Below are 26301 nucleotides of genomic sequence, written 5' to 3' on the forward strand. Positions count from 1 at the left end.
TCTGTCCATGGGCTTCCCCAGGTGAGGATACCGCAGTGGTTTGCCCTGGTCGCTCAGATGGTGAAGAATCTGCCTGTAATGCAGGAGACCCGGGTTCGATCCCTGGGTCGGGAAGATCGCCTGGAGAAGGACGTGGCAAGCCACTCCAGTGTTCTCACCTGGAGAACATGGACAGAGGAGCCTGGCGGGCTACAGCCTGCGGGGTCGCAGAGAGTGGACGCGACTGAGCGGCTGACACTCTGACCTCAGTTTCTCGTGTGTCAGAGCAGACGGGAGGGGCTCTGCGCACAGTCACACCACTCACAGCTGATGGGAGGCTCTCCGCTCGTTCTCTGCCCCACAGCCCGTCCCCTCCCTGGGGTGTGTGGCTGTGCCCTCCGCCCACAGGCCTCGCACTGGCTCCCGCTCCCATCACAGGGCTTAGCTCTCCCCACCTCCCTTCCCAGCCTCACCTCCCTGTTCTTCACCGTGTGTCTTGACTCCATTCATGTTTTCTCTGCTTAGAAGAAGGTTCCACTGCCTTTCCCTCAGCTAACCTCTCCAGTCTGGAGGCCCCTTTCCTGGCGTTCTTCCTGCCACCCCCAGTGTAGACACCCTGGGCTCCCAGCCTTCCACAGAGCCCGCGTTTCACTTTCCAGCCTGTGGAGTGGGACTGGTTTGCGTATCTGCCCCCGACACCAGTCCTGCAGGCAGCTCTGCAGCCCCAGTGTCCGGTACAGCGTCTGGCTCCGGAAACAACTCACGAGCGATTCTTCTGGAACTGCTCCAGAAGTTTACACGCTGACCTGGTTTGGTTCCTGGGAGGGCAACGTCTTGAGATACGGACCTAGGTACAAGGGATTGATTTAGGGTGTGACTGCAGGCAGCAGGAAGGAGGGATGCAGAGAATAAGGCAGGGATGGAGGCAAAGGTGGGAAGGCTGCAGGATGGTCTGGTTTCTGCTCTGGGCAGCCGGGCTGCCGTCCTGCCGGCCCCCTTGCAGGGATGGTGTGGCCCCATGTCAGGGCTCTCCCGCTGAAGCTCGGGGGCTGGGATATTCATCTGACAGCCCTTTTCCTCCACTGGTTGAGAGTTTCCCCTGGGGGCGTGAGTGAGCTCAGAGGGCCCTGGGAAAGGGCCCAGAGCCACAGGGAGACGCCGGGGGCACTGGCGGAGGGATGTTTGTCCACAGGAGCTATCCGCGCAGCTGCAGCTGAAACCCCAGGGAGGCCCAGGCTGTGTGGCAGGGGACGAGGGAGGCAGCTGCTGTCCACGCATGCTTTGGTTGAATCCTTGCAGCGTACTATGGAGGAAGACTCGGTGTTTGTCGTTGTGGCTGTTCAGTTGGACTCGTGTCCAACTCTTTGTGATTCCATGGACTGCAGCACGCCAGGCTTTCCTCTCCTTCACTGTCTCCTGGATTTTGCTCAAATTCATGTCCATTGAGTCAGTGATGCTATCTAACCATCTCATCTTCTGTCACCCCCTTCTCCTCCCTCCTTCAATCTGTCCCAGCATCGAGGTCTTTTCCAATGAATTGACTCTCTGCATCAGGTGGCCAAAGGCTTGCTGCACTTTCCTAGAATTGCAGTTAGGACTTGAAGCCGTCTTTTCTGACTTCAGAGCCACTGCTCTTTCTGTCCACGGCGGTTCCTGGCATCCTTTCATCCAGCGCCATTGCTGAGTGCTGATCACGCACCTGGTGGTCCAGGTCAGTTATGGACCCGCCAGGTTGGCAATAGTGATGCAAAGGCGTCCTTGCCCCCGGATGCAGGCATGGGTGGGCCTTGCAGTTGCTGTGAACACTTGATGACCCCGTTTGCTTGTTCTAAGCCCAGCCTGCATCCAGGTAGTCGTGTGGCCCCCTCACATGCTGGGCACCTATGTCCAAGCAGTTCTCTTCTTCTCATCCATGAAGCAGATGTGTGCTGCCTCCCTGGTGTGGTTGTTCGGAGGTGACCCGGGTGGCCGGCTTGGCGTGGGTCCTGGCACATGGCTGGTGCTCACGGTGTTTAGATTCAGCAGAATCCGGGCCGGAATCAATGGGGGAAACTTTGGAAACTGGGTGGGGGCCAAGGCCATGGCAGAAAACTGAGTCCTTCCATTTCCTTTCCCTTTTGGAAAAACAGGCCAGACCTTCTGAAAGTGCTCCATGAACTGCTGCTGAAACAGATGTGCTTGATGCAGCAGGAGGCTCCAGAACACCTTGATGGTAAAACAGAGAAGATGCTGAGGCAGGTGGCCGTTCAGCTGAGACGTGAATTCGGACATTTCATCCAAGCCAGCTCGTCTCCCATGCCAGCTGATGAGCTGCAGTGGCCTCGGGGAGTCCAGCTGGCACAGGGGGCTGAGGCGTCCACAGTGGAGCGGAAAGATGCCTCCGTGCAGACCTCGGCCGTGGAGGGCGACATGCTCAGATCCGGACAGGAGGGCCCGCGAGAGCCTTGGGAGGAGCAGTCAGCAGACGCCGCGTCCAGTGCTGGCCGTCGGCCGGGAGAGCCACGCAGGGTGCCGGGGCAGCAGGCCACGGCCCCCGCCGTCCCCAGGAGGACTGAGAGAGTAAGCTTCCCGCCTGTTCCTTACTTGGTTACTTACTACATACAGACAAAACACTTAAAAATCACCTCCCATCCCACTACTTTAAAATATTTATGCAGTCTGGGGTCTCCCTCTGTCTGTCCTTACCTTGACCTCCACCTTGCTCACCTTCCTCAGGGTGTTGCCAGCATCTCCGCCCTGCCCCCCTCTCTGCCCCGTGTCGCAGCCCTCTCTTACCTGTCTGTATGCCGTGACATGTGTAGGGCTTCCCTGCTGGCTCAGATGGTAAAGAATCCACCTGAATGCAGGAGACGCAGGTCCAATCCCTGGATAGGGAGTATCCCCTAGAGAAGGAAATTGGCTATCCACTCCAGTATTCTTGTCTGGAGAATTCTACGGGCAGAGAACCCTGGCAGGCCGTTGTCAGTGGGGTCCCAAAGAGTTGGACACAACTGAGTGGCTAACATGCTTTCAGGATATGTTTCTGTTTTCATTATAAAAAGCAGAGTCACATTTATACATCTGCCTGTAGCTTTCTCTTTCATGTTACATATCAGGAACTTCTTGTAATGGCTGATAAGATTCCACTGTGGGATATATGCCAGAATTTACATGATTTTCCCCTGTTGATGGACTTACTTTGCGGGTTGCAGTAAAACTGTAATAACCTGACTTGAGTGACAGGGATGAGAACCTAGGTTTTCCTTTGTACAGACTTCGTGTCTGAGAGCTATCATTCTGTGGGCTCGTCTCCATGCTCTTATGCTTAAAACACCCATCAGAGCTGAGGAACCCAGGTCCCGAGTGCCCATGGTCAAGGTCAGCTGTTACGGGGCTGAGCCGGGCCCCTCACTGCCTGGCTGCACAGCTGATCACTTTCCTTGGGTCACCCTCCTTCCCAGCCTGCGCCGGCCTAAGTGGTCGGGTCCGGTTTTGGTGGCCGAATGTCTGCAGTTTGCTTCACTCGAGATGCTTTCTCTAGGCATCTTCTCACACACCGTCAAATATGCCAGATTATTAAAAGCCAGACTCTCCCACCAGTGTTTGAAATCCTTCTAAGGAGGAGGGGTTGAGGTTGGAGCCCCATAGCAGGGAGATGGGAGTGGCCTGGAGGAGGGGTGAGGTCGTGCTTTTGACGGGGCTCCAGCGACGGCTGCTGGTCCCTTTGTTTCTGAGGGGTGTTTTGTATCTGAGAAATAACTGTATACACTGCTTCATAGCATCAGAATAGAGAATTAAGTTTATTTTCTGACCACTAAATTACTGCTTTTGTGCCTACCAAAGAGAGTTAGATATATCATTAGCAAAATTGCTTTTGATTGTTTTAAATTATGCACCAAAACTGTAATTTCTGGAAAAGGGTTTTCTAAAGATATCAGTAGAGACCAAAAAAAGAGACGTTGCCATTATATTAACAGTACTCGAGATGCAAATGTGTGCAATTTGGCTGGAATAGAAATGCTCTCATATGCCCCAGCTAGTTTAGTTTGTACCTGCGTATTAGGAAAACGCGGTTTCGTGTGTGCATGTGTGAGTTTTTCCCCTCTATTTGTGTGGGAGATAGCATCTTACATTCAGGAAAATTGGATAATCAAATGAACTTAATTTCCCCAAATATATTGAAAAAATTTTTCCATTTGGAATTATCGTCTCATTGGTGTCTTCAAAAGGAAGTCGACTGTGTTTATGTTTTTTGTGTCTGCTGTATGTGCCTGCAGCGCGCGATTTCTGTCCCTGTAGCAGCGCGTTTAACCTTCTCATCAAGCTCACGAGTGAGGTAGGAGGCACCTCCGTCTTGCGTAGGAAGAAATGCAAGCTCTGGAAGGTCAAAAAATTGTCCAGAGTGACTCAGCTGTTGAGAGGAGCAGCAGGCGTGCCCCGTGGAGTCTGGCTTTAGAGGCAGACAGGGATCTGGTAACCCCACCTTTCTCAGGAAGGGGGGAATCTCACAGCAGCAGTGTGGCCTCCCATCTATGTAAAATAGAAGAAAATTTAATGATTTTCTTTGTGGCTTTTGGTTAGTCAAGGAATCAGTCATCCTCAAACTTAAGCTGGAGCTCTGGCGTCCTGTTAAGAAGAGCATCTTTGCAGCCCAGGGGTGAAACAGGGAAACGAGACCTACTTCTCGTTCAGTTACAGAGGCGAGATGCTGGGCTGTGTAGATACACCCGTGATTCCGTTGGGCCTGGCCGCTCACCTGCTCTGAGTCCTTGTGGCAGTCACCTGACTTTCAAGGGTCCCAGGGGGATCCTGTGACCTGGCACCCGGGGCCAGCGTGCTGGCTCAGAGAGGCAGAATGTGGTCAGTGCCTCATGCCATGTCCATGGTAGGAGCTCAGGGTATGCGTGTCCCTGTCCCCATTCCCTCCCCAAGTGAGAGATCCAGGGTGACATCTTTACTAAGGTGGTAGGTGGGACTCTGTTTGGCGTCCATAAGGTAGCATTTTGGGTGGTGGTATTTTGGAAGCGGCGTTAGGGTGACTGACGGCTGCCTTCTAGCCTGAAATTGACTTTGGCATTTGTGCACTTGGAGCTGTCTTCTCTGCTGCCATATGACACACAGATTCAGATCCAGGAATAAAGATCGGTGGAGACGGAGGGCCAAACAAATGATTGTCATTTCCCAGTCCTCTCTGATGAGGCGTCCACCCCCTCCCAAGTGTCCCCGTCACCACCGCAGACTGTTCTTGTCCTTGAACCTCTTCTCTCCTCTTGCCTGGAATTTCAGGGTAGAAAGGGTCTCAGTCTCCTTAACCGGGCAGTAATGTCTGAAGACCTTGTTTGAGGTCAGCTCTCCAACCTTCTCATTGTTCAGTACTGGACTGGTTGGTTGATGTCTCAGTTCTCTGTCCAGAAAACAGGCATAACAACTTCTCTTACCCAGGGAGCTCCAGGAATGCAGAGTTTAGCTGAGGATTACAGGAGAAAATGCTGGAAAGCACTGGACATCCTAGAACATGCAGGCAAAGCTCTGTCTTCTTTCCTTCCTGAGAGGCTTGGCTGATTTCCTCCTTCCTGAGTTTCCCACCCTTTAGCAGCCACAGTCAGGTTTAGACCGTGTCTTTATCCCAGGCGGAAGCCCTGGACCCCTTAGCAGACACTTCCTGCTTTCTCTGCCTGTGCACCGCTAGCTGTAGGCAGCCACCAGGCTCTCCTCCATCTCTGTAGATTTGCCTGTTCTGGATGTGTCATGGAAATGGAATCACGCAGTCTATGATCTTTGGTGACATGCTTCTTCCACTTAGCATAAGTTTTTCAAGAGCTGTTCATGTTGTAGGAGGTAAGAGTGCTTCTTGTCTCTTTGTGGCCTAATGATAGTCCAGTGTGTGGATATACCACATCTTATTTATTTGATGATTAGTTGATGGACATTTGGACATTATGAATAATGTTGCTATGGACATTCATGTACGAGTTTTTGGGTGTACATGTGTTTTTATTTCTCCAGGCTATCTTATCTAGGAGTGGAATTGCTCGGTCATGTAGTAACTCTGTTGAATGGTTTGAGGAACTGCCAGACTCTTTCTCTAAAGTGGCTGTAGCTAGTTTACGGAGTCTTCGCCAGGATATGAGGGCTCTAATTCCGCCACATTCTCACTAAGGATCATTATCATCTTTTTGTTTAACCATCCTAAGGGGTGGGGGGGTGGTATTTCAGTGATTTGATTTGCAGTTTCCTGATGACAGATGAGTTGAGCGTCTTTTCACCTGCCTATTGGCCCTTTATGCATCTCTTTTTGAGAAATGTCTTTCAGTTTGTTTGCCCATCTTTTAATTAAGTTACTTGTGTTTTTATTATTGAGTGGTCGTAGTTGTTTCTGAATTCTAGGTTCACGTCTTCTCAGCTTTTGAGTTTGTTTAAGCTTCCTCCACTTGAAAAGCATCCCCACCTGGCCTCTTAAGATAGCGCGTGTTGGTTCTTTCCTCCCCGAGGTGCTGAGCACCTTCCGTGTGTGAGTTCTTACGCTGGAAGCTGTGGGCAGAGCACAGCTTCTGGTGCAGAAGACAGGCGGAAATGCACAGGCGTTTATCATAATGGTCCTAATATTTTCCGAGGAACATTCTGAGGGAGCAGTGAGTATATAACAGGAACCAAGGCCCGTTCTCTTGAGGAAGGCACGTTTGAGCAGAATCCTAATGAGTGTATCGGGATTAGTGGGCGAGGTGGGGTGCGCAAGAAAGAGGATTCTAGGCAGAGGAGACAGCCCGTGCCAAGGCCCTGAGTGGAGGGAACCGAGCACTCTGAGGAAGCGGCAGAGGGCCCCTGTGGCTGGGCGTGGGGGGCGTGGGGGGCGTGGGGAGCGCTGCTGGGTCACTCAGTCCGCGGTCAGGCCCCGCCTGTGGCCGGTGCTGCAGAGGCGTTGACCTTTGTCACAGGGGACCTGGGGAGGGATTAAGTTAGCCTTAAGCAGGAGGAGGGCTTGCCTGCTTCGGTGCAGTGTGGCCCGTGGGTTGGCAGGGCAGGAATGAGTGTGGGAAGGCCCTGGGGAGGCTGTCGCGGCGGCCTGGGTGAGCGCTCACAGCGTCTTGGAGTTGGGTGGGGGCCATGGAGGATGAGAAGAGGCCAAAGAATTCAGCCAACCTGGGAGTTGGAATTAGTGGAACCTGGTGCGTGATGAAGGTGGGTGATGCCCGTAGACCCCCAGGTTTGGGGCTGTGCAGCAAGTGGAGGCTGCCGTGAGTCCACAGGAAGAGGCTGTCGGCGCGGGTCTGTGGGGCGGGGGCTTGGCGTGATGGAATCAGAGAGCTGAGCTTTTGGTTGACTTGGGAGGGCACGTGTAGGGTGGGCGGGTCCGGAGCCGCGGGCCTGAGAAATGGCCATGGGGCTAGGGCCATGTAGTCCTGAAAACCTCAGTAAGGGTGGTTCTCGTGGCCTGGCAGGGGAGGCATGTTGTCTTGGGTTAAAGAAAGGATGGGAAATGAGGACACAGATGAGGAGCTTTCCCAGAAGCTCCTTCTGGGAAGGAGCTCCTTCTGGGGAATGTTGCCCAGAAGATTGTGTTGGGAAAAGGTTGCTGTACAGAAAGCGTCTGGAATGTGCAGAAGACGGCAGGCTGGCGCCAGAGGGTGTCGAGGGGGACGAGCTTAGCCTTGTCAGTCAGAGGGGGGACCTCTGGAGGCTGAGGGGTTCAGAGGGGGGACCTGCTGAGACACAAGCTCTGTGGGCTGGGGGTAAGCACAGAGGCCGTGGCCTGACAGCCGCTTTGATCCCGTTGTCTGAGGTTGGCACGAGCGGGTCGACTGTGCGGCCAGGGGAGGTGCGGTCACTGTTCACCCGGGTGTGCTTTCAGGATGCGAAGAAGTCGCGCCTGCCCGTCCTGATAAAACCATCGCAATCGCTGGGAAGTGTGTGCCGGCCCCCTGCCTCCCAGGAGGTGGTGGCCCACCTGCAGGCCGAGGTCCTGAAGCTGCAGGGGGAGCTGAAGGAGCTGAAAATCTGCAACAAGCAGCTTCACCAGAAGTTAATCCTGGTGGAAGCAATGACAGAGGGGCAGCCGGCACCAGAGGAAGCGCTCCCGAAAGGTAAGCACCAAGGAAAACGTGTCCTCCGCGAGAAGATGGACGGCCCGACAGCGTGGCCCAAAATGTCAGCCGTGTTGTTTGGAATTGCAATAGGTTGGAGGATAAATTTCCTGAGTTGCAGTGACTGATCTTGACTTGACAAATAAACAGTCGAGGGGACACAGTCAGGAAAGTGCATCCATTGTTTTCCTGTGTTCTGGAGGGGTGGAGGGGGACGGGTTGTGCTCCCAGGCCTTGCAAGGTCACGCTCCTTTCACTTGCGATTGTCTCGAGGGCTCCAGTCGCGGCTCGCGGCGTGACTTGAATCTGGGTTGTTTTTCTCCACCCCACCCCCGCACCCCACCCCTGGCACCATCTGTGGAGGCCTCAGTCATCTTTGCAGCATTCTCTGAAAGGCTGGGTCACAATTGTTTGGGTTCTTCAGGGTTAATTGCAAACCCTGCTGACCTCATGGCTTCTAGAATTGACCTGCCTCCCTACTCCCTTGGAACCTGCTGTCTCTGCCCTCCTGGGAGCTCCCCAGATAGCCCTTGGGGTACAGAGTCTTGGGCTGAGACCCCTAGACTCGGAGGGAGACCTCAGGGCGGTCCCCAGCCCGAGACAGTGGCGGTGGACACCCTGCCCCTTTGAGAGCGAGGAGAGCTGGGGGCCCTCCCACAGAGCAGGCAAGGGAGTGCGCGCAGCAGCGTCCGTCATCCTCAGAGTTCTGAAGCCCAGGGGCACTGTCGCTGGCTCCTGAGCTTGAACTTCTGCTGGGAGCGGATGACGCCAGCACACAATAGCAAGAACAGTGATCTTTATGTAGTTATTTAGAAAGGACATATCGGATCCTCCTGTGTGCCGAGCACCAGAGAGATGGTGAACATAAGAGACCCAGTCTGGGTCCAGCTTATGTATCACAGGGGGAGGAAGAAAATACACTGTGAGCAGCACTTGCTCCTTGGAAGAAAAGCTATGACAAACCTAGACAGCATATTAGAAAGCAGAGACATTACTTTGCCAACAAAGGTCCGTCTAGTCAAAGCTGTGGTTTTTCCCGTAGTCATGTATGGATGTGAGAGTTGGGCCATAAAGAAGGCTGAGCACTGAAGAATTGATGCTTTTGAACTGTGGTGTGGTGTTGGAACAGACTCTTGAGAGTCCCTTAGACTGCAAAGAGATCAAACCAGTCCATCCTGAAGGAAATCAACCCTGAATATTCATTGGAAGAACTGATGCTGAATCTGAAGCTCCAATACTTTGGCCACCTGATGTGAACAGTGGACTCATTGGGAAAAGATCCTGATGCTGGGAAAGATAGAAGGCAGGAGGAGAAGGGGATGACAGAGGATGAGATGGTTGGATGGCATCAGTGACTCGATGGACATGAGTTTGAATGAACTCTGGGAGATGGTAAAGGAGAGGGAAGCCAGACGTGCTGCAGTCCATGGGGTCACAGAGTCGGACATGACTGACTGAACAACCGCAACGTCTGCAGGAAGGCGGGGTCAGCAGTGGGGTAATCTCATAGCATGAGCCACAAAGCCAGAGTTCTTAGAGAAGAGAGACGGTCTGGAAGTTTCAGAGATGAGCAAAGGCACTCACGCGTTTCTAGGCCCACGGTACAAGGGCGGAAGGAAAGATGCACCCGCCCCTGGAGAGGTTGCCAAGGCACGGCTGCAGGCCGACGTGGACGGTCGCGCCCGCGCGGTTCGGGGCTGGGAGGGGGCCGGGGGCCTCTGCCTGCCTGTGGCAGCAAGTACAGTCAAGTGAGCGCCCCTTACTGCCTGAGCCGCACTGTCCACGTTACACACGTGGTCTCACTGAGTCCTCCTCCCAGTCCTGTGAGCAGGCACACTCGTTTCTCCCACCTGATGGCTGGGGCGGCGGTCTCAGAGATAAAGGGATTTGGCTCCGGTCACACTGTGGGCTGGCATCCCAGCCCAGGTGGGAACCCACTGCCTGGTTTCAGAGCCTCTACGTTACCCCCAGTGTTTCCCAGAGCCTCGGGGACGGTACTGCGTGTGTGGGTTTTATGATGATCTGTAGCCAACAGTATCTTCCGTTTGATTTTAGTTTTTCCTGGGTTTGAGACTTCCCAGGTGGCTCAGTGGTAAAGAATCCACCTCCCAATGCAGGAGACTGGATTTGACCCCTGGGTTGGGAAGATCCCCTGGAGAAGGCAGTGGCAACCCACTCCAGTATTCTTGCCTGGAGAGTCCCATGGACAGAGGGGCCTGGAGGGCTACGGTCCACGGGGTCGCAAAAGATGTGACTTAGCGACAAAACAGCAGTGTCTTGGCTTTAGCACAGTTGAGGTTTTAAGATCAGCCTCTGTTGAAGTAGGCCTTTGGTAGGATGGCTCTTCCTTCCCCCCCTTCCTTTCCCAGAGTCCTTTGTCCATCCATCCATCTGTCCATCCACCCACCTACCCACAGGCATCTACTCACACAGTCAGGGAACGTTCTCCAGGCACCTGCTGTTTCTGGCTGCCTGCACACAGTGGAGGAGAGAAGGGCAGGAGAGGGAGTCTCTGCCTTCTGAGGGTAACCTGTCCAGTGGAGCAGGGACACATAATTAAGTGCATCAGGGGCGGCGGGAGTGGGGCTGCCCTGGGGAGGAAGGAGACGCGCTGAGTCACATGGGTCCTGGCACCTGGCCCGGGGCTTGCCATTTGCACTGGACAACGTCCTGATTTCTTGCTGAGGCCTGGGGGTGCCTCAGCCAGGTGCTACTTCGGCAGCTGCCCGGCGGGCCCTGGGGGCCTCTCTTCTTGGGGAGGGTGGGCATAAGTCTATAGAATTCATTTTCTCACTCATGGTTTTTCGAGAGCCTGGGCTTAAACCATTTCAGACAAGCTGCAGTATATTTATGCTTTTTATGTCCTGTTATGGCAGCTCGATAGATTAATTTTATCTTATAAATTGCATTTGGCCTCCCCAGTGTTTTTATTCTCCCTGTTGTATCTTTGTGTTCTTCGTAGTTGCTTGGCTAAGTTTCAAGCCCAGGGTTTTACTTACTGTGCTCTCTCTCTCTCTGGATGCCTGTAGCCCAGCGCCTCGTGGGGGCAGCCTACCAGGACCACCCGGGAAAGCAGGAAGGACTGGAAGCCACGCCCCGCATCTGGAGAGACAAGGAACGCGATAGCGATCTGCAGGCTGCCCACGAGCCCGGTCAGCATTCATCCCCGGTGCCTGCTGACCCGCTGCCGTGTGCCAGGCACCGTTTGGGGGTTTCATGTATAAATGAGGACTTAGCCCTGCAGCGGGCATCTTAGGGCATCTTCGCTGTCCCTGTTAACACAGCAGGAGGCAGGTTGGGGTTTTGAAAGAGAACTGGTCCAGGGCCACTCGGCTGGTAGGTAGGTGGACAAGTCACGGCTGGCTGGGTGTCTGTCCGAGCGGACAGTCCATTTGTCTGACACTTTTCTACACTTTTCAGCCTCCTCGGACACAGCCCTGCCCAGGCTCTGGGGAGACCCTGGGCTGTGGGCCCCGTTCCCAGTGGCGTATGCTTCCTGAGGCCTCCAGTCAGGGTGCTGACGACATGCTCACGGGCTTCCTAGGGCCCTGGGCTTTGAGGAGAAAGCCTCTCTCCTGGGTAATCAAGTGCCCCTTAGCTGAGTTATAGGGAGGTCCAGAACTTCGGTGTTCCCTATGGTGTAAATCAGTGGCCCTGGGGACCTCCACTGGATGGCAAAGAGATTCAGTTATGCGCAGAAACATCCTTTTTTACCTTCTTTTCCACTGTGGTTTATCACAGAGTACGGGATACAGTTCCCGTGCTGCACTCTGAGTGCCACAGTTTGCATCCTCAGCCCCGAGCTCCCCGTCCAGCCCTCTCCCTGGCACCCACGGGTCTGTTCTCTGTCTGCGAGTCTTTCTGTTTCGCAGATCGGTTCACTTCTGCTGCATTTTGGATTCCACGTGTGAGTGACATCACAGGGTGTCCGTCCGTCTCTTTCTGACTCACTCCGGGTGATGATCTCCAGCTGTGCCCATGTTGCCGCCCGCGGCGGCCTTCCGCTCTTCTCACGGCTGAGTCGTGTTCTGTCGTGTGTGCGCACCACGTCGTCTTCACCCGTCTGCCGGCAGACGTGTGGGTTTCCCCTTTGCTTTGGCTACCGTGAATGCTGCTCTGCAGTGATTTTAAATGAAAGAAAGGTCCTGCTCTGGAACCTTACCGAGGGCTCCCGAGCAGAGACTGCAGCGCCCGTGGCCGTGCTGACGCTGGGCTGCGAGGCTCGCTATGTGCTGGCCCGGGTGCTCAGAAGTCCGTCCTTCCCCCGTGAAGTCACAGAGTGCTGTAGGTGAGGGGCATTTCTGAAGTCAGAATTTGAGTGTCAAGTGTCTAAAGGAGTTGCAAGGAGCCGAGTTTAAACTGGTTGTGTAAGTGGGAATGTGAGGATGACCCCTCCCAGCTGTGAGTGTGTTTGTGTGTATGTGTGCATGTCTAAGCAGCAGAGGTGGCCACAGTCTGTATCACAGAAGGACATTTGTACGGGGCTTCCATTTGTCTTTGCCTCACGATTACTTACTGAAAGTCATCAGAACTGATCTTTATTCCCATGAGTGAACATCACTTCCTGCCATGAAATTCCATTATCAGGAGGTTGTTAGAGCAAAGCTATTTCCTTTCCTTGGAGTGTGACTCATAGGAAAAAAGCCTTGTTAGGCTTTCTCCCTCTGTCTCTCTCATACACGTTCAGCCAGCAGGACTCCCCGAGTCCTTCTCTGCCCCAGTCGCCGGGCCAGACACTGAGGTGAATGACATGGTCTCCACCCTGAAGGCCCTCAGAGCTAGTGATTATAACACATTTTGTGCAGTAAAAATGCTCTGGTAGGAATGCTTCCTTGAGGTCACATAGCAGTGGCTTTCTAAAATTCCCAAGTTTATTTTATGGTATTTGCATCGTGAGCAGAGACAAGAATGGGCTTAAAGCCACGCGGAGCAGCTGCAGAACCCAGGAATTGGAATAGCCGGCCTGACAAGGGTGGTGTATGCCTTTCCTTCTGTGTGGTCTCCTTGGTCATCTCAGCCGACGTATCCTGCTGCCTTGCCCACGTTTCCCCGAGTCCACCAGCCTTTGCTCACGTGTCTCCTGGAGTAGACATCCTCTCCCATCTTTGAACGCCTTCAGGAAAGAAAGCAAAGCACGACACTAAAGACAAAAGCAGAGTACATGGTGCTCTCTCCATTTTGCAGAGGAAGCTTCTGAGGCTCAGAGAGGCTAAGGCACTTGCCTAAGGTCACACAGCCATTAAGCGGTTAGACCCTTAGTGTGAAACCAGATCTGTTGAATTTCAGAGATGGATTTTTCTCCTATATTCTGCTGCCTCTTACGTATTCAGACAGCTGTTGTACTGAGCTGAGCTTTCCCTTGGACAGCAGGCAGTGTGGCATGTGGTTAAGGACAGATGCTCTAGACTCAGGCCTGAGCTTGAAGCCTTACAACAACAAATGAGATCCCTGTGGGGAGACCGAAGCTCTGGGCAGTGAGTTCTCACCTAAGTCTGTGCAGCCAGCAAGGAGCCAAGCTGGGTGTGAGCCCTCTGCTCTCTGTCTTCAAAGCCGTGATTTCTTCCTGCAGCACCGCTCTGCCTCCCACAGGAGTTTGGCCACAAACATGGGGATTTAAACCAACTGTAAGGAGATGTTTCCTGGCAGGATTATGAGTCAGCCAAATAACTCCTCGCTGTAGGAGACCTCGTGGCGTCTCCCAGAAGCTGGTAGACATGGAAATGAGGTGATGACTCTCATCTGCCGTGGATTTTAGACCTGCTCGTCTCTGATGTGACTTCATTCTTTCTCCAGTGTTTGTCAGCCCTTCATTCACGTCTGGGCTGGGCTGGGTGCTGTACAAGGCACTGAGCATGTGGAGATGAAAGGCCAGTTCCTGCTGGGAAGGAGCACGCAGTCCAGTAAGGGAGGGGCAGGCAGTAACTAACTGCTGTGTAAGTAGGTGAAGAAGCCAGATGTCCATCCTGTGCTGGCACCTGGCATGTGATGATGTCTGTTGTGGGTGTTACATATCAGGTGCCGTGGAAGCGCGGTGGGGAGCGACTGTTCTGCATAGCTTGAACATGGGCTCACAGAGGAAGGACAATCAGATTTGGGCGTTGAAGGATGAGTAGGAGCTTGTTGAGAGGGAGTAAGGCAGGCGGCCGAGGGGGAACAGCATGTGCAGAAGCGGGGAGGCATGAGCAGCCTGCTCTGTGCAGGGAACGATGGTCACTTTAGTAGGGAGTCTGCGTAGGCGGTGGCTGAGCGTGTCCCTGCAAAGGTTGCCTGGAACCCGATCACGGAGGGCCTCAGATACTGTGAGAAGTTTGGATTGAATCCTCAAGATGGTGGAGGGTGGGTGAGTTGTAGGTGGGGGTGGGCGGTTATCATGGTGGAAATCACTCTTTAGCACAGTCACTCTGAGGAGGAGGCTGGATTGAGACGGAAGAGGGAAGGACTGGAGCCAGAGGGGCTTGGAGGAGGCTCCGCAATGTGTCTGCTCGGTGGGGGCTGTGAGCCGGGGCAGAGGGCTGGATTGCAGCAGTGGAGAGACTGACATGAACGTGGTTTGATTTTCAGGCTCTGAAGTTTACCAGCCAGATGACCCTGCCGCCTTGCCACCAGCTGACGAGAACCCCTCTGAAGACTTCCCAGGCCCCCCTTCAGCAGCTACAAACTTGAGTTCCAACAGTCAGTTTTCCACTAAGGTCAGCGTGGTTGGGACCGACCCGCTGGAGAATGCTGATACCTCAGACGATAAAGAAAACTTAGAACGGAAAATCTGTGACCTGGAAACGGAGCTCGAGGGCTATCGGAACTTCATCCTGCAGCTGCAGAAGCACTCCCGGTTCAGCGAGGCCGTCATCACGGTCTTGTGTGGGACGGAAGGGGCCCAGGATGGCTTGAGCAAGTCCAAGGGCAGTGGCGACGAGGAAGAGATGACCTTCTCGAGTTTGCGCCAGGTCCATTACGTGAAACACATGAAGATCGTCCACCCGCTGGCCCCAAAGATGGTGGACGGCGGGACGCTGGAGAGCCTCGGACAGCAGCTGGTGGGCCCTGGGTGTGAGCTGCAGAGGGAGCAGAGTTTGAACAGGGACCTCTCCGGTGGAATCCATAACCTGCAGAGTAAGATCGGAGACCTCCCGCCCTCCAGGTATGTCCCACCGCGGCCTTCTCCCACGGGTAAGCCTGCAGTTCCCCACACTGCCACCAGGCGGGCGCCCCGAACTGGAAAGGGGTGCCGCCCTGCAGGGGCGCTGGGCCTGTGCCAGGGAATCCTTCATGGCCCGGCTCCTTGGAGAAGACCCTGGTGCTGGGAAGGGTTGAAGGCAAAAGGAGCAGGGGGCGGCAGAGGGCGAGATGGTGAGGTCACATCACCAACTCATTGGACCTGAACTTGAGCAAACTCCAGGAGATACTGGAGGACAGGGAAGCCTGGTGTGCTGCAGCCCGTGGGGTCTCCAACAGTCGGACACGACTTAGCAACTGCCCAACAGTAGTAAGAAGGCAGCTCGGCCTTTGGGGAGGCGACGCGCGAGGCCCCGAAGCTGGCGGTGTACAGGCCCGGCCTGCGCCTTCTGAAACTGGCCGAGCGGGTCTTCTCCTCCTCGGGTTGGGATGCGGGTGGAGGTTTCAGACCAGTCACTCGGTGAGTTGTGGTGCATTTGCCAAACGGCAGTGTTCACTCCTGACCCTGTTAATTAATGGCCTTTACTGTCCTCGGGGAGGGTGGGGGGGTGGTGACACTGAAGCTGCTGTCCTAGGCAGGGTGGAAAGAAAGTAAATATTTTCCATATCTCTACCCTTTAAGGTCATCTCAGGGAAATAAGCCTGTGTTGAAAGAGAAGAATTCTTGGGTCGTGAAGATATGTTTTATGGGCCTAGAGATACACAGTTTGCTCCGAGATATGACAAACATGGGATCATTTGTACAGCTGACCTTCATTCGTCACTAATTTGAGACAGACACGTTGTTCGGAACTGTCAGGAGCCAGAGTGCTTTTTTCCAGGCTTCCCACACGGTGTGATTGAAGGCAGCTGGTGTTTATCGAAAGGCGGTGGTGTCAGACCGCAGGTTGGGCACCGTTGTAGCTGAGTCCTCACGGTCACCTGAGAGGGAGGTGATCTTAGACCGTGTGTTTGTAGACGAGGAGGTGTCCGACCGAGAAGGCGGCCTGCGAGGGTTGGCGGAGCGGGCTGGTCCACCCGTGGTGCCCCGCGCTGATGCCTGGGTTTTCTCTCGTTCGTTAAACTGGCCCCGTCTGCAGGTTGTGGTCACGTGACCGCTCTGTGCCCACCTGGGCTTGAAGGTGGTCACTGGTCATCCTTTGAAGGGATGTAGTGAAGCGGAGGGTCAGGGTCTCTGCCCGGCCACTCTGGGGGCAGCGTCCTGTGGCCACATCAGTAAGGAGAGAAGACAGAGCCAGGCTTTCCTCTGCTTCTGCTTTTCCCGGTGTTGACGGATACTTGCAGGTTCGCAGGGGAAAAGCCAGATGGGTGCCTGGAGGCCGTGATGCCGAGTTTAGTTAGGCTTTGAAGGCGGAACCCTATTTGAGTCACAAACCTTCAGCGTTTAACCAACTTTGCTGTCTCTAAGAGGCAGTTTTCTCTCCTGTAAAGGGAGATATTCATGCATTTGTTAGGATATTGCGAGGAATGGGTAACATAAAAAACACCTACTTCCGTGGCTGACAGGTCATAGTTCCTCTGTGAATGGTAGTCAGGATTATAATCATCTTGTGACCCTTCCCTCCAGAGCAGAGACTCCTGTTTTTGTCTTCCCGCCTTACAGTTTCCTTTTTGTTCTTCCTGCGAATTTGCGCTGGGTCCCCTGCTCGTGGGAGAGCTCGTTTCTATAAATTCCGCGCGATGTTTTTAACGAGTGAGTGGAGACTACTTGTCCTCGCGAGTCCTTGCCGATCTCCACTTTAACTGGGGGCGTCCTAAGGGCTGAGAGTACTGGGAAGAGCCTCTGGTGCAGCGTCTGTCGGCTGTTTTGAATTGAAAGAGTCGTGACCTCGCGTAGCTGCGGTTGTTCCGAAAGTATAGATACTTGTACGGCTGCAGGCTTTTCAGAATCCTGCTTTGTCAGTTTTCCAATTAGTGTTAAGGTCACAGAAATCCAGTTCTGAAATGGGTGCCAGCATTTCCTTTTCCCTCCTGTATCAGGTACGATGCGTTAGTTCAGGCCCAAGCCAGGGAACTCTCCCTTCAACGACAGCAGATAAAGGACAGCCGCAGCATCTGCGCCGTCTATCGTCAGCATGTGAACACCATGATCCAGGCGTTCGAGGAGCTGCTGCAGGCCAGCGACGTGGACCGCTGCGTGGCCGAGGGCTTCCAGGAGCAGCTGCACCAGTGCGCGGCGCTGCTGGGGCGGCTGGAGAGGCTGTTTCTCAAGGGTGAGTGAGGCGCGGGCCTGCGAGTCCTCGGGTGGGCCAGGCACTGATCCAGCACCCCTCGGAGGGGCCCGCGGGGAACTGGCTCTTTGACCTCCCCTTCCGCCCCCTGCCCTGACGAGGTGACGGCAGAACCCCGGCGGCCACTGCCCTGTGGTTGGCAGTCTGCCCTGTCCCAGACCCGGGGTCCCCTGGAGGGGCCTCAGGAGCCAGGCTGGGAAGGCATGGCCACGTGGTTGCCAGTTCCTCTGAATCTTCAAGAGAAGATAGAAACCCAGGTTTGACAGGTAAAGACTCACAGATCTTAAATGCTGGCAGCAGCAGACAAACAAAGCAAACAAGAAAACCCAAACTTTCACAGGTTAAAAACGTATTTAAGCATCAGAGATGGTCTGAGGAGGGATGAAAGAAAACCTTTGCCAAACATTTGCTATGTGCTAGGTACTTTAATAGGTGTCCTTGCATTACAATTCAAAAATAATAATTTGCATTTTTTTGAGATTACAGCAGACATCATCCATATAGTTCAGTTCAGTCGCTCAGTCGTGTCTGACTCTCAGCAACCCCACGGACCACAGCACGCCAGGCCTCCCTGTCCATCACCAACCCCTGGCGTCCACCCAAACCCATGTGCATTGAGTCGGTGATGCCATCTAACCATCTCATCTTCTGTCGTCCCCTTCTCCTCCTGCCCTCTATCTTTCCCAGCAGCAGGGTCTTTTCAAATGAGTCAGCTCTTCACATCGTGGCCAAAGTATTGGAGCTTCAGCTTCAACATCAGTCCTCACAATGAATGTTCAGGACTGATTTCCTTTAGGATGGACTGGTTGGATCTCCTTGCAGTCCAAGGGACTCTCAAGAGTCTTCTCCAACACCACAATTCAAAAGCATCAATTCTTCGGTGCTCAGCTTTCTTTATAGTCCAACTCTCACATCCACACATGACCACTGGAAAAACCATAACCTTGACTAGACGGACCTTTGTTGACAAAGTAATGTCTCTGCTTTTTAATATACTGTCTAGGTTGGTCATAACTTTCCTTCCAAGGAGTAAACATCTATTTCATGGCTGCAGTCACAATCTGCAGTGATTTTGGAGCCCCCAAAAATAAAGACACACTGTTTCCCCGTCTGTTTGCCATGAAGTTCTGCCGTGTGTAGTCTATCATTCTCTTTCTCTAGGTAGACACATACATACATGTAAACACACACGCACGCCTCACTGATAATCTTGAGAGGAGCGGGGATGTGGCTGGCCCCTCCTCCTTGGGGAACTCTCCTCCCTGACTCCTCGGCGGACACCAATTGGAGTCAGTTCTCCCGCTCCCCCCCCCCGCCCCCGGGTGCCCCTCTGAATCCTGCCTTCAGTACATGTTCCAGGTCAGCCGGTCCTACCGTCTCACGGCCGCCGCGGCTCCGGCTGACCACCCGCTGCTCTTTGGGCTGGCTGCGGTTCCCTTGGCCCTGGCCTCTGTTCACCCACCCTGGGCCTGAAGCAGCCCGTTTCTGCTGTGGTTAGAGTGGTCTTCACCAAGTGTAAGTCAGGTCATGACTGCTCTCTGCCCAAAATTGGAGGCTTTCCTTCGTGAGCTGTTGGGTCCAGTTAGATCCCGGATGGAGGCCTTGCATGGTGCTCTTGGCTCGCCTGGAGTCCTGAGCGCTGAGTCCTGTACTTGTGAGCTGGGGGCTCGCTCTCAGGACAGGTGGTTTTACTTGCGGAGCTCAGCCTTACCAGGGAGGAGCCTCGACTTGACGCAGTCTTTTTGCCTTCGTGCAGACACACAGGTGGTTCACAAGGGTCCACGTGTTCAGTGAGATGCCGAGATAGGACGTGGGGTAGTTTGCCTTCTGGGCCCAGGAAGTGTTGTTTTCTCCATTTCTAAAAAGGGCCCAACACCTTAGGCATGTCACAGGCCCGTTGTCTACTGCCAGCTCTTGGGACCCCATAGGGCCAGAGCGCAGGAGCACTTGACTTTTCCCAGCTTACGCGAAATCCCCTGTCTTCTGGCTAAGGTTTTGCAAATAAGCTAGCTTCCATTTTGCTGTAGGAGGGATCAGTGGGTCCTCAAGGTAGAGCTCTGTCTCCCTGGCCCGAGGCCTTTCTGTCTGTCTCCCTCCTTCCTCCCAGCCCTCTGCCTGGGAGCAGGAGGCCGAGAGAAACTGCCTCTGGCACCAGACACCCGCCCTCCTGCAACTTTCTCCTCCCCTTGATTTATTTTTTAGTTATTTACCTTGACAAGCCCAAGGAGATCTCACTTGTTTCCTATGGGTTTCTGCTTCCAGAGGAAGCAGAAGCGTTTCAGGCCTGACAGAGAACACAAACACAGTGCTTAATTCTCCTCGACGAAAGGCAGAAAGGTCTCAGGAACCTCTCTGCAGCCCTTTTTCTCAGAGAATGGTATGTAGCCGCGCTGGGTCTTTCTGGGCTGCCGTCTGAGGAGTCTGGCTCCTGAATTATGAAACGAGCCCACCATAAAGTAATTTTATATTTGAGGTAGTTGCATAGCATGAGTTCTTAAAAAATTTAAATATAGTCTTTTTTTTTTATTAATACAAAGCAGTACCCGTTTATTGTGGAATAACAGATAAGCGAATACTCCTGTAATTGCGTCATTTATACAGCAAAACATGAGCACCCTGGAGTGTACACTTTCCAGAGCTCTTTTATCCATGTGTGTATTTTGGGGGAAGTAGGACAGTTTGCAGCCTCCCCCTTTGTGCAAGTATAGAGGATGAATGCTAAGCTACACTGTAAGTTTTAGGGGCTGCTGAGCATTCTTTCCTGTGAAGGCTCTGTAATTAATCATTCCCCATTCAGGGAATACTTAGGTTGTCTCCAGTTTAGGGCTGTGATTAAGGACCAATGGATTGGAATCTTTGTGCATATCATTCTTTTTCTTTTATGATATTTAACTGGTAGCACCCAAGAAGCAGGGTGGTAGCGTGCATTCTTAAGAGCTCTGGGAGGATTCAAGATTATGAAAGCAGCTGGTTCAGGTTGGATGCATGAGACAAGTGCTCGGACCTGGTGCACTGGGAAAAACCAGAGGGATAGGGTGGAGAGGGAAGTAGGAGGGGGAATCGGGATGGGGAACACATGTAAATCCATGGCTGATTCATGTCAATGTATGACAAAACCCACTACAATATTGTAAAGCAATTAGCCTCCAACTAATAAAAAAAAAAAAAAAAAAGAAAGCGGCTGGTGTCCCGCCCGGCCAGTAGGGGAGCTCAGCAAGGGACAGCGGTGACTTCTGGGGGCGTATTTTGCTCTGAAGAAGAGCATGAGCTCCTGGAAGTTGCGGGGCGGGGGCGTGGGGGGCGGTCTTGTCCTGTCCTGGCTCCCGACCTAGGAAAGGGCCAGACCTGCAGTTCCCGGTCAGGACCTGCTGCTGCTGGGGGTCTTACGCGGTATGGACCTGATCCTGGGGTACCCGCCTCTGTCTGGCACACGTCCTTGAGCTTGGAGGGGGCACCTGTGGGCTCTGATGGGGAGGCTTCCAGGAGGAAAGGACGTGGGAGCCCAGTCCGCCACGTTGGGCGGATTCATGGCTGGTGGGGAAGGTTATTTCCCGGATGGTGGGGGCGGGGGGCATGCAAGCTCTGGTTGGCTTCATGAGCCAGGCTATCCGTTAGAGTATCGTGGAATGCTCCTGAGTAGCCCTGAAATCTGCCCTCTGCCTGGCCCTCGAGCCTGTCCTTACCTCCATAAAACAGCTCTCTCCTGCCTCAGAGATCTAGACCAGTCGTCACCTCCCCTGAACTCTGCTGGTCCAGGCCGGGTGCGGCTTGCCCCCCCCGCCCCCCCAGCATCCCATGGGCTTTGTCACGGTGCTGTGGTGGAATCATCTTTTGGGTCCACCGTCCCCACTCAGCTGTGAACCTGTTGGGGGCAGGCCCCTCATTCATATCTATGTCCTCAGCATCGGGTGCAGGCGCCTGGGAGAGCTGTAAATATTTAATATGAATTATTGGTGAGATGGAAGGAAAGAAGCGTTTGGGTCACGTAGGAGATGCCAGACTCTGATATTGGACCTTAAACTTGTACGATCGATGGGTGTGGCGCTAGGGAGGACTGTCTTCCCAAGTGACTTCTCACGTGGTGGCCAGTGACCGCACACAGAGGGGTCAGTGCAAGGAGGAGGCTGCAGCGGGTCTGCCTATTACAAGCCAGTCCTGCATCGTGCTTCCCACCCGTGTTCAGATGTGTTAGTGGATAACTAGATGTCTCTCTATATGGAAGGATGGGACCCTTCCACCGCCACATACAGCTTTTCAGGTGTAGCAGTGAGATTTGCCTGAGAGATGGGAGCAGTTTTCCATGACATGCTTCCTAAGCTTCTGGAAGAGCCGGACAGATGGTACCCTGTCACTGCGTGAAGGCAGATTGCACCAAGGATTCAGTGCATCATACCGGCCACCTCCCTGCGAGTCCCACCAAAACGGTCTGTCATTTGGTTTTAAAGAACTCTGTGGTGGAAGGGAAGTAAGTGGAATACAACTGTTATTACAAGCTCCCCAAAGGGTCTCTGATCTGAAGAAGGGAAGCTAGGGTTGCTGGCAGCATCCAGGTCATAGGCTCCTTCTGTGGTTGTGGGCTTTGTTAGGAATCAAGGAGAGTTTTCTGCTGGTTTTGAGATGAGTTTACTGTCGGGCAACCCAGAATGCTTAAAGCCTGCCCTGGACCAGGCATACACTGTCCTGCGAAGTCCCTGGACTTCTGATGAACAGTGGGAGCTGTGACGCAGACGTCGTGATGTTGTTTGTCTGGCTGGGACCTGTAGAGTGGGCAGGCAGCTGTGAGAGCGTCTCCATCTCCCTGGCTTACCTGAACGTGTGGTGAAGTAAATGCAGTGTGAACTGGGAGGGTGGAAACATTCTACCCCCCGGATTTCTCATCGTTACCTTAAACAGAGAGCCTGACCCTGGCTCATGGGGTGGTCTTGGCACCTGAGGGAGATGTGGGTGCCGAGGAACCGCCCTCAGGGCCCACTCAGGGAGCCTGAGCGTCCTGCCCCGCATGGTGCTGGTCCCCAGGGGCCAACCTGGCGGGCGCAGAGGGAATCGCAAGACGAGAAGCGCGTGTGTGTCCCTCCTGTGGCCTCCTCCTCCGCGCCGTGGTGTTCGAGACGTTTCCTTTTAGGAGTGGTCTTGGAAATGGTACGTGTGGGTACTGTTTAATTATAGTCTCGTTTTTCCAGTACAGCTATTGAAGATTTGTTTTTTTCTTCAGCCACCCATTTTTTTCTTCAAAGAGTTCCTCCCAGCCTGCAATTTCCAGAGTTCAGAAATATTTTAAACATACAGTTGTTCATTTCTGAAGTCTGGGCTCATGTGCTCCTTTCCAGCAGCACGTAGGGACGCGCGGGGGCAGCGGAACCCTGTCCCCAGCTGTGTCCTGAGCCTTGTTTTTTTGTTTCCCTTTGTCATTTCATCTGGTCACCCCCCTGCTGCAGACACCGGCTTTTTCAGCTGCACGCACAGCCTCCTTTTCCTGGGAATCCCACTTCTCAGAGCCTTTCTGGAGGAGATAATTTCAGTGCAGATAGAGCTGTATGCACAAAGGTGTTTCTTTTATAAAATGAAAAATAGGAGAGGACCTCGATGTCAGCTAGGGAGCTGGCAGAAACTGGTCCACATCCACCTGCAAGGGAATATTCCTCTTCTTGTTGAACATGACGTTTCTAAAGCAAACTTGGTGAGAGAAGTGCTCATAATAAAGGCTAAACCGAAGGTCTTCCCTGGTGGCTCAGTGGCAAAGAATCCACTTGCCAGTGTAGGAGACATGGTCTTGATCCCTGACCCGGGAGGATCCCACATGCACGGAGCGACTAAGCCTGTGCCCCAGAGCCCGGGAACTGCAGCTCCTGAAGTCCGTGTCCCCCAAAGCCTGTGCTCCATGAAGAGAGAAGCCAGCGCAGTGAGAATCCCACGTGCTGCAGCTGGGGAAAAGCGCGCACACCCAAGACCCAGTGCGGCCCAACATAGATGAGGTTAAAAAAACCACCATTGGTGTGCTAAAAAAATAAAGGCCAAAGTGAGAGGTTGAGTCACAGTAACTGTCATCTGTGTTAGAATGCGTGGACGGAGGAACAGAAGGGAAGCCAGGAGCAAGTCTGTGGTGCGAGGACTCTGGAATTTCGGACCTGGAGGGCAGTGAGCTGCTTCCTCTGGGTTCTGTTAGCCGTCTCCTGTAACAAGCCTGTCTTCTGCTGGTATCAGAATTTTAGGGGAGGAAGAAGAGCCTGTACCCAGCTGCGCCTCTGTGATTGCTTCTTGGATTCAGCGCTGTCACCTTCCTCCTGGAACAGCACTGGAGCTGGTCTATAGTCTGGGCGGTGGTCTTGATAAATCCAACGTTAAATGCCCAGGACTGTTACACAGGAGTGTTTAAACAAATGGAGTAGTGCCTCTGCAAATGGATGAGTGAGAAATTATTAGGGAGCACCTTTTCTTTTCTTTTAATGTTTTCCTTCTTGATGTGTTTCTGCTTCCAGGAAATTCAGCTGACGTGGAAATGAAAACCCAGAGAGACGTGAGAGAGAGGTGAGTGTGCAGCACGGGGTGAGAAGCCGCGGGGTCAGCTTCGTCTGCCAGCGTTTGGGTTCTGGGCTCCCTCCTGTTCTGTTCGTTTCCTGCATCTGGGGAGCAAAGCAGAAACTCCTGGGAGACGAACACTGGCCATACAAAACTGGGGGTTCAGGCTGTGTGAGGTTGCTCTTGGCGTTCCTCACAGGCGATTTGACTCGGATGACGTGCTCCTTCTGTTGGCTCCTGAGTCCCTGGAGCATGAGTTCCAGACTCGAGCCTGACCCATCTGTCCTTTCCATCATGGACCCCGCGCTTCAGCCTTAAATCTGACGTTTGATTGTTCTCCAGACCATGCAGGTGCACAAGCCGTAGACCCTGCCTTCTTCTTCCTATGACTTAAAAATCCTTCTTCAGAGTCGGCTCACAGGAAGCGGTCCGTGCGCTCCCCGACACCCTCACCCCAGGGCCACTGATCCTTCCTGTAGCACTTGGTACATGGTTGCCCTGCAGCGCTTACCCCATGGTATTGAAGGATTCCCTGAAAGGGGCAAGGAGACAGCATCAACTAGGTGTTAGCGTGTGCCCACTGCCGCCCTGGGCATTTGCATTGCTGTTTCTGACCCTGCAGGGTGAGCATTCTTGTTCCCAGTTTAGGATGAGGCGCCTGAGGGGTCAGAGTTGCATGCGTGTTAAGAAGAGGCTGGAGAAGGCAGTGGCACCCCACTCCAGTACTCCTTCCTGGAAAATCCCATGGACGGAGGAGCCTGGTAGGCTGCAGTCCTTGGGGTCGCGAAGAGTCAGACACGACTGAGCAACTTCACTTTCACTTTTCACTTTCATGCACTGGAGAAGGAAATGGCAACCCACTCCAGTGTTCTTGCCTGGAGAATCCCAGGGACAGGGGAGCCTGGTGGGCGGCCGTCTATGGGGTCGCACAGGGTCGGACACGACTGGAGCGACTTAGCAGCGGCAGCAGCTAGAAGAGGCAGCACTGGGTTGGGACTTCAGTCTGTTTTACTCCCACAACTGGATGCTTCTTGTTATTCCCTGTTGCCTTTTGAGGGCCAAGACTGTCTTAAATTTCTGTACACCTGCTCCAGCCCCAGCTTTCTGGCATGTGATTGGAATTTTTTAACTGTTCGTGGTGTGAATGGATTGTTTACACCCTTAGCTCGCCTCTGTGGCCAACTGGAAACATCAAGGCCGTGCCTTCCTCTGTTGGCTTGTTCAAGGTTCTCACTGTTGTTAGCGCTATTGATGTTTCTTTCCTCTTGGGCGCTGCGACCCTTTGGATCCCTGGGGGCAAAATAAAGAAATAGAGACTGGTCTGGGATGTGGAGTTTTAGACTTATCGGCATTGTGAAGGCCAGCGTCATTGGAGGCAGCAGGCAGGGAAGCGGCGCAGCTCACTGGAGCACATTTTAATCAGGGCTGCTGTAAGTTGAGAAGAAACACTCCTCTCCCACTGCGGTATTCTCAAGGAGCCCTCCCAGCCCGACCTTCCACTTCCGCCCTGATAATAATGGGTCTCGTCCCATCGGCCCGCTGTGGAGGGGGCAGTAAGGACCTCCCCTTGGGAGATGTCTTAGCTGAGATCTGAAGGATGAGGCTTGGGGTGGGGCTTTTGGGAGCGTGTCCACCCTCGAGGTGTAGGAGATGTGGCCCCTTGGAGCTGTGTGGCTGGTGGGTAGAGCACGCAGCTGGGGAGGCCGGGGTTGGTGCGCCTTGGCCTGGTCCTCACATCCTGTATTGAGAGCCCAGATCCTGTTCTACAGGAAGAGGGGCGTCTCCAAAGGAGGGCAGGCTGGGACTTGACAGGAGCAGACTTGCCGATCTGAAAACCAGCTGTGGTTGAGTGGAGAATGGGCTGGAAGAAGGCAGGGGGCCTCCCTGGCCCTCCTCAGCCACCCTTCTCCTCTCTGACAGGCTAGCTTCTGTCCCTTCTGTTCTCCGTCTCCAGCTGCAGGCTTAGCACTCGCGTGGGTCACTCCTGAGCTAATTAAGCGGGTGCCCTCGGCCCCTTCCTCCCATTGCAAGGCGGCAGCGAGCCTAAGCATCCATCACGCTGTCTGAGGGAAGTTGCATCTGCTGTTTACCTGTTAATGAATGTGTTGCCACTTTGGAGTCCTTTGCTCCTATCTGAGCTTGTGAATAATAAGACACGAAGTAATAAGAAAAAGTGGGAGAAAAAAGAGCTTAAATTAAGGCGCTTATCTATAATGGGGATTCACGGGGGCTCCTCACGAAGTTCAGGGTGTTTTTCCTCCTGGCGGAGGTAGCCCTTGGGAAATACAGCTCAATGACTAGGTGATTGCCTGAATGGTGATACTGGAACCAGCTTGGGGACC

At 53.7% G+C, this 26301-nt stretch overlaps 1 protein-coding gene across 5 annotated transcripts in view; it reads left to right on the plus strand.

Annotated features, from left to right (window-relative positions):
• The window catches only part of CDK5RAP2 (CDK5 regulatory subunit associated protein 2), a 174806-nt gene that overhangs the window by 113248 nt on the left and 35257 nt on the right, over positions 1–26301 (plus strand). For all 5 annotated transcript variants that reach the window (XR_011484910.1, XM_020905641.2, XM_070459194.1 and 2 more), the window contains 6 exons: positions 2109–2538; positions 7808–8039; positions 11069–11191; positions 14601–15177; positions 17193–17425; positions 23920–23968. Coding sequence is in view for 4 of the 5 variants with exons in the window: in XM_020905641.2 (XP_020761300.2) it covers positions 2109–2538; positions 7808–8039; positions 11069–11191; positions 14601–15177; positions 17193–17425; positions 23920–23968 (1644 nt within the window). In the remaining variant the exon portion in view is untranslated. The remainder of the gene's footprint in view (positions 1–2108; positions 2539–7807; positions 8040–11068; positions 11192–14600; positions 15178–17192; positions 17426–23919; positions 23969–26301) is intronic.

Source organism: Odocoileus virginianus, chromosome 31 (assembly GCF_023699985.2).
Source record: "Odocoileus virginianus isolate 20LAN1187 ecotype Illinois chromosome 31, Ovbor_1.2, whole genome shotgun sequence".
In the NCBI taxonomy this organism is placed as follows: domain Eukaryota; kingdom Metazoa; phylum Chordata; class Mammalia; order Artiodactyla; family Cervidae; genus Odocoileus; species Odocoileus virginianus.